Source organism: Myxine glutinosa, chromosome 8 (assembly GCF_964187855.1).
Source record: "Myxine glutinosa chromosome 8, kmMyxGlut1.1, whole genome shotgun sequence".
Taxonomy (NCBI): domain Eukaryota; kingdom Metazoa; phylum Chordata; class Myxini; order Myxiniformes; family Myxinidae; genus Myxine; species Myxine glutinosa.
Genome location: NC_136268.1, coordinates 112,206,124 through 112,213,035, shown reverse-complemented (window position 1 = coordinate 112,213,035; position 6,912 = coordinate 112,206,124). Strand labels below are relative to the sequence as shown.

Genomic DNA, 6,912 nt, shown 5'->3' with positions numbered 1-6,912 from the left:
TTATCGTGGGGTCTGCAATCAATAGGTTTGAATATCTAAACATTTTGGTGTTGTATTTTTGGGTTCAAATGGTGTTTATATTTTGCTTTATCAGCTGCCCTGGAATTGTTTGTCTAGATTCATATGTGAGGCCCAAGGTGATTTTTCCTTCAGGGTTTGTCAGGTTGTGTTCCACATTCCCTGTGGTTCATTTGGGAATGGTTCGGACGGTTTAAATGGTCCTGTTGGAAGTTCCCACTTTCTGACACCCAGTTACCAATACTCCCTGTAACTCGGTTCTATTTATTCCACTGGGCATGGTGCTCTGAAACTGAGTTATAATATTTCCTTCACTAATCCATAACATCGATTGCTGCTCAGTTAGATAAATTAGATGCACCTCCAAACAGTATGGCACTTTTGAAATGACACAATCTGCCTCAGAATGTTTTGCGCACATGCACAGAAATCAGCAACAGTGCCCATCGGGGCCTGCTAAAATATATTGTGAGTGCGAGATGAGGATTCTTAGCTAAAATGGCTCACAAAGCTTCTAAAATAAGTCAAAATACTTGGAAAAGTAGAAAGGAGTGTGCCTCTGTACAAAAAAGAGTTCGGAACTTTCTCAGCTTACCGACCGGGCTGAAATCTTGCAGCGGCACTGCAAACTCTGGGCAATATGGAATGTTGCAAGGCCCCAAAAAACTGTGGACAGGTGCATGCTACCCAAACCCTCGACCAACACTACCAGTGAATGGATTTTGAACCTTATGGGAGTACATCATGTGAACATGGTAGGCTTGGTAATTTATTTAATAAATGTCTGCAATTGTAAGGACTATATTTACTATTAATCATGTTGGGGTGAGGGTGGTTGGAGCTGAGAGCTGTTATAAATATGCTGTTTTTTTGTTCCTGGCTGAAATATAAATTATTCTTGATTTTTGCATATATTTCTAAAATGAGTGTGTGTGTGTGTGTGTGTGTGTGTGTGTGTGTGTGTGTGTGTGTGTGTGTGTGTGTGTGTGTGTGTGTGTGTGTGTGTGTGACTGACTGCTGTCGCTCGCTTGTATTAACAGGAAATGGTAGGTACTGGACAACTCTCATCCTGGGATAGTTCTCATATTTCCGATATTTTCATGAGCTGAAATTTATGTTAAAAAGACTATATCATATGACGAGTATATGACTTACAGATTTCACCCTCGCAACGGCAGTCACTGACAACGCACACAAAGCACATATGTGAAAGGCCTCGTTTGTGTTCATACATCATTTTGAAAGTCCCGTAAAGTCAGAACTAAAAAGGAATGTCCTATTACTTTTGGTTAGACAATTTACTTTTTCATGTTCTGTTGTAGATACCTGTTTGAACTTTCCTCAAATCCCTCTGCACTCTCGCTTGCTAAGCAGAGCTATAGACGCACTGAGGCATATGTCATATACCTGAGCATTGTATTAGTTTATATATATATATATTGCCATCTGTGAAAAAGCCTCCTGCTGTTCATTCACCACCAGAGCCTCCCTCCGATCTCTCATAATGGCTGCTCACTCATGTCGGCTTCCATATCTGCAAACAATTAAAACAATTAGGTGGTCTGTTCAACCTAACAACGGGTTGGTCTAATTTATTTGTCAATATAATAAAGCAGGTAACAGGATGAAGTTTTAATGAGGCACTAAATATATCGAGGCCACTTGATAAAAAATATGCTTTTTCAACCCAACTAAGATTTTCCATTTTTCAAGGTGTGATGGAAACTAACCTTGGCTCATGGCATTGGAACGAATTTTTTTTCAGACTCCAATAAATGCTGCGGCCATATAGAGAAAGTTAAAGAGTTTATTGTTTCACACACTGTGAGCACCAGCAAAATGATAGCAGAAGCATCACAATACCATGCAGTAACGCAGAGGTCCTTGGGCAGTGAACAGAAACGTGAACGGTTTATTACCCTTCCATTTTGGATGGCTTTTCCATCCACTCTTACTCCCAATCATCCATTTCTCACATCCCAGTGCAAATGTGCTTGAACGTGTCACATCGCCACCAGTGTAAACCACCGCAACACATACAAAATTAAGGTGGAGAGGGCCAGACGTTACGCCGTTTACATATTCAGTCATGAAACTACCGTGCTCGAATACAAAGCGAGATCCGTCGGTGGAAAAGCGGCGCACCGGGCTGATCGGGAACGTGTGGCAGGCAGTCACTGAAGGCTTCTTTGTCATCAGAAACTGCACTTAACCGTCCATGCTTCCTCGCTCCATGTCGTTTCAGATGAGGTGAGCTCTTGATCATTATCAAAGCAATCAGAGATGGAATTAGTAACTGGGTCTCGCTGTTGCCTTTGTGGGTGTCCTCCGTTATTCCCATGCCCTGTGGGCCAGTAAAATGAAATGTCCTGCATGAGCCGTTTATTAATTTTGCCAGTGAAACGGAGATTCTTGAAAAAAAAAAAAAGAGAAGACGACGAGGCAGACACCAGTTTATGATTGAGAATGAGAACATGGCTCTTCTGGGTCATTAATTCCCCTCCACCATCCCTTAGTGACACAGAACACGAAAGAACATGCAATGCAGCATGAAGACCACCAAGTAAATAACATAACTCAAAGACGACAGCACCACGGGAGTTAGCTGCGACACGGATGTACATCATACTGGGAATCTTGACAACCTCCCTCATTAACCCTACGGTGGGATTATAGAGGCAGATAGGCTATCCAGACACCGAGCAACGAAGCAGGTAAATTGGAATCCTTGGAGGTTCAAGGTGCACATCACAAATGACAGGAAGCGATGACAAGCTCGATCCACCCCCTGGGCTTGTCAGTCGAGTATAACTATGACAGTCGTGGTTCGTTGTTGTTGTTGGAACAACGTCAGCTTGACTTATTTACATGTGAGCACTTGCATCAAACCGGAAGTTAAAATCAACAATGATAGAGCAAGCCATACTTTAACCATCAATGATGAAATCGGTCGACTAATTATATGATTTGATCTCTTGTGCCGATTCCAATATTGAGCCCCATATTGAGCTCGCGAAGGGCATTCGACAAATTGAATATCTGACAGGAGTGTGCCGGGGGACATTTTGGGTTTGCTATCAAATGAATAATTTCTGAAATGCTTTCCCTTGGCACCTTGTTTTACCAAAATTATTTGTTGATGTAGAGATGATCTATTATGGAGTTTCTTCAGTCCTCCCCCTCCCACTATTTCAGTGTGTGCTCTCGATTTTCAAGCATGGTGGCACATGCCTGTCCTATATAGGATTTTCAATTTTTGGTTGAAGGATATCTGAAGCATATAATCTCAGAGTGTAGGATTCCATCCTATGAACCCGTCTTCCCTGCCTTACTGGTTAACCATGACATCTCCAAGTGGATTTCACTGCCTTTAACCCATTATGTTTGCTACAACTAAGAGGGCAAAGAAAATGGTTTTGAATCTGCCATACCTAAAGTGCATTTCAAAAAGAGTAGATCATTGTGTGCCGGAACCATAGTCAAATTTGAAATTCTTTCCCTAATCTACAGCATCCTGTGACAGTGTGGCAACCTGTTCAGCGTTGGTCCTTAGCCATGGGAATGTTCACGACCTATCGTGGTCCCACCAGAGTATGCTCATGGACAGATGGCGATGGATTGGTAACTAAAGTGGAAATATAGAAATGAAACTTTACGAAAATGCAGATGTATGATCAAATATAAAATTCCAACAATATCAATTGAGTTTTGACTTTAAAATTTTCCATTCTTGACTGTGAAACACTTGCCGATATCTAGAGATGTAGAATCCCACAGTATCACAATCAGAAACAACGTCCATGAATATTCCACGGATTTCAGCATTTCTGGATATCGAGCGAAAAGAAATAACTTGTGCACCAGTCTGGAGAAAATATGGAGGACTTGTTTACTTGTCATGTAACTGATAATAATTCGGTCCAATACTAACTCATCGACCATTATGGCTTGACCGTTGAAGCTCATGGTCCACTCACACCCTGCTGACGTAATCTTGGATTGAATTTGTATGTATATTCATGATAGACTCAAGCTTGAATATGGAGGACGAAGCAGTGAATCATACTGCATGTATCTTCTTTTGCTAAATATGTGACTTCGAGATCTTGTGACATGCTCTTCCTTCGCCTGTTTTTTTTTCAATACGTGTTTATCAACCAGAGTGTTCTCAAGGTCAAGTATTTCAAATCTGCTGATGGAAGTGCAATGAACCCCGATTTGTTAAAACTTCTTCAACAATGCTGGACAACATTGAATAAAATTGTGGAGAATATGTCGATATAATTTATAGTTAGAGCGAGCTGATATCACTGAAAATGTTAGGTCATAGTATTTTTGCTTCACCCTCTTGCTTTATACTCTGGTTCTTGCAGGTTCAAGTCTGATACGTCATAATTATTATCCTTAATGCTACGATAGGAGGAGAGAGGGGAAGGGGGGGGGGAGGTCAGAGGAGCGAAATAATTTTAGTCCTTCGATAAATTGTAAAGCATAGTAGCAGAATTATCACTATTATAGAGCAATTTAGCATTTCAAGGCAGTTGCAATTGTCATGAAAATTATTTGCTAAGACAATTAATACTTGAGGAAAATTGTCTCAAGGGTGGAAGGAGGAGGAAGAGGGGACTGAAATAGGAATGGGGAGGGCAGATTATTTTAAAAGACTTGACTTGACTTTTAAAAGACTTTAAAAGACGTTTTTTAAAAATGTCTTTGGACGAATTTTCTCTTTTACGTCACAGACAATTTTGGACGAATTTTCTCTTTTACGTCACAGACAATGGTATCTATAGTTACGAATAGAAACACAACAATGATCCGCCAAGGTGCAAGACGCGTTTCCCTATTCTTAATTATCCGTGCACCTAGACCTTACCCATAGCAAATATTAAATGTCATCACAATACTATAACTACAGCTAGTTTGCCAACACTGTGAACATACTCAACAGGCAAACTTTAACTATGCAAGACCTTCGCTTCTCTTCAAACACTTCTCTGCATCATGGGCAATTAAAAGCCAAAATATCAGGTAGCACATTTCAGCAAAGTCCAAAACAATATCTGCACATGAGAATCATTGTTGGGATGAAACCCATTCCACAAAATTCACTTTATCTGAGGGACATAACTTTTGTCAATCATACGGTGTTGGTCTCCACATCAACAATAATCATATAATTTTGGGCCCATACACGATATTCCACTCTATGATTGTGGATCATTTGCTGGGATGTGTGCTGGTCTGTTGTGTTTCCTAGCAGCGAAACAACAACAAAATATTTTAATAAGCTGGACAGTCGGTTATCATGGACCTCTAAGGACCCTATGCGTAGCTGCCTTGAACCAGCCATTTCCATGGTTACCAACCATAACCATCATCGCCTTCATCTTCGTCATCGGCATCTTCAGGCTCCGCCTCTTCGACTTTTGACCCTACAACTTGTGCTTGTGCTGTCCCCTTGGCGATGTCATCGTCATCTGTCCAATCATCTGCATCGCCACTTCCCTCATTTCCTGAGCCCTCAGTTTCATCCCAGCCTGCAGATACAGATTGTTGGTACAAAGGAGGAGGGTGGGCAAAGAGAAGCGCAGTAGTGGGTAAAAGCAGATGGATACCATCCAACATAAACAAACAAGAGAATGGCGAGAATTATGAACAAGCACAGCCATCTGCCTTTCTTGACATGCTAAGATGGCCATATGTGTAGACAAGTTGGAACGCGCAATACTGATACATCAAGCTTGGCAACAATCAAACTATGAATTCGAATGTGGTCTGAATGAGGACAACTTTGTGTCTACCTGCAGAAATATAAACAGTTAGGCTCTATGAAAAAGTGCTGAAATTCAAAATTAAATGTGGTTATGAGAGGCATACCACAGTCTGCTTGGCCGTACACCCGACTCCCTGGTCGCTCCTTCCCATTAGGGTCTACACACCAACACTGGTCTGTTCCTCGGTGGCATTGCTGGGCCAGATAGAATCCGTCTGCATCACAGCTTGGCACATATCCTGAAAGCACATCACATGTTATACACCCTAACAACACCAGATAGATTTGATTACCCAACTTTGTATCGAATATTTAAGGCCAATGTCAATAGATGTCCAATCACAGATTTCCCTCCACTATCCTCATCTAGCGATATCGTCTTCTGTGGCCGTCACCTCTGCCGTACTCATGACGACTTGTGTTTTAAAAACAAAACCTCGTGGTTATGGGACCAACAATGTATATTAATAGGGTTCCATCTGTAATAAGAGCACGATAAGAAATGAAAATTCCTTTTCAAAGTAATTTGTGGCAGTGCCTCCATTGTGTCGCTGCTTCATTAATTTCTTATACGAGTCTGAAGCCACGCTTTATAAATGCATTGCCACTGTAGAAATGCAATTTCTTCAACCACTGAACAAGCCTTTTTTCAAATAGATTTGGGATTTGAATGCCAATCCCGTTTCAATTTCTCAATGACAGACGAAAAGCCCGTATAGCAATCTGCCTGGAGTGCGATGAATGGCTGTTTTGATAGTTAGGAATCGGTATGTAGTTATACAGCAATTAAATAATAGGTCCCAAGTGGACAGGTGCACCTGTCATGTGGCTGAAGATTTAAAGGTGGCTCGAAGGAAGAGGGCGAGGGGGAAGAAACAGATGTCAGCCTTCTACTGTATTGTTTGTGAAAGAGGCATCAAGCAATAGGCCAGGTGCTTAGGATGGGGTTTGGTCCACCTACCGTTACAGACACAAGGCCCATTAGCAGCCCTAATGGGCAATTTGACAGCAAATGAATCTTAACGCCACAAATCTAATGAAATTAAACCACAAAATTCGGTGGTTATGGGTCCCATTTGAGCTGCATTTTCAAGAATACTATTTGCTTGTTCCATAAT

The 6,912-nt window shown here is 41.3% G+C and overlaps 1 protein-coding gene across 1 annotated transcript in view; it reads right to left on the bottom strand.

Annotated features, from left to right (window-relative positions):
• Positions 1–1,807: 1,807 nt before the first annotated feature.
• Positions 1,808–6,912, bottom strand: part of SPOCK3 (SPARC (osteonectin), cwcv and kazal like domains proteoglycan 3) — a 573,699-nt gene continuing 568,594 nt past the window's right edge. Inside the window, exons 11-12 of the mRNA XM_068125117.2 lie at positions 5,899–6,033; positions 1,808–5,558 (exon numbers count right to left, since the gene is read on the bottom strand). Coding sequence (XP_067981218.2) covers positions 5,380–5,558; positions 5,899–6,033 — 314 coding nt within the window. The 3' untranslated portion in view covers positions 1,808–5,379. The remainder of the gene's footprint in view (positions 5,559–5,898; positions 6,034–6,912) is intronic.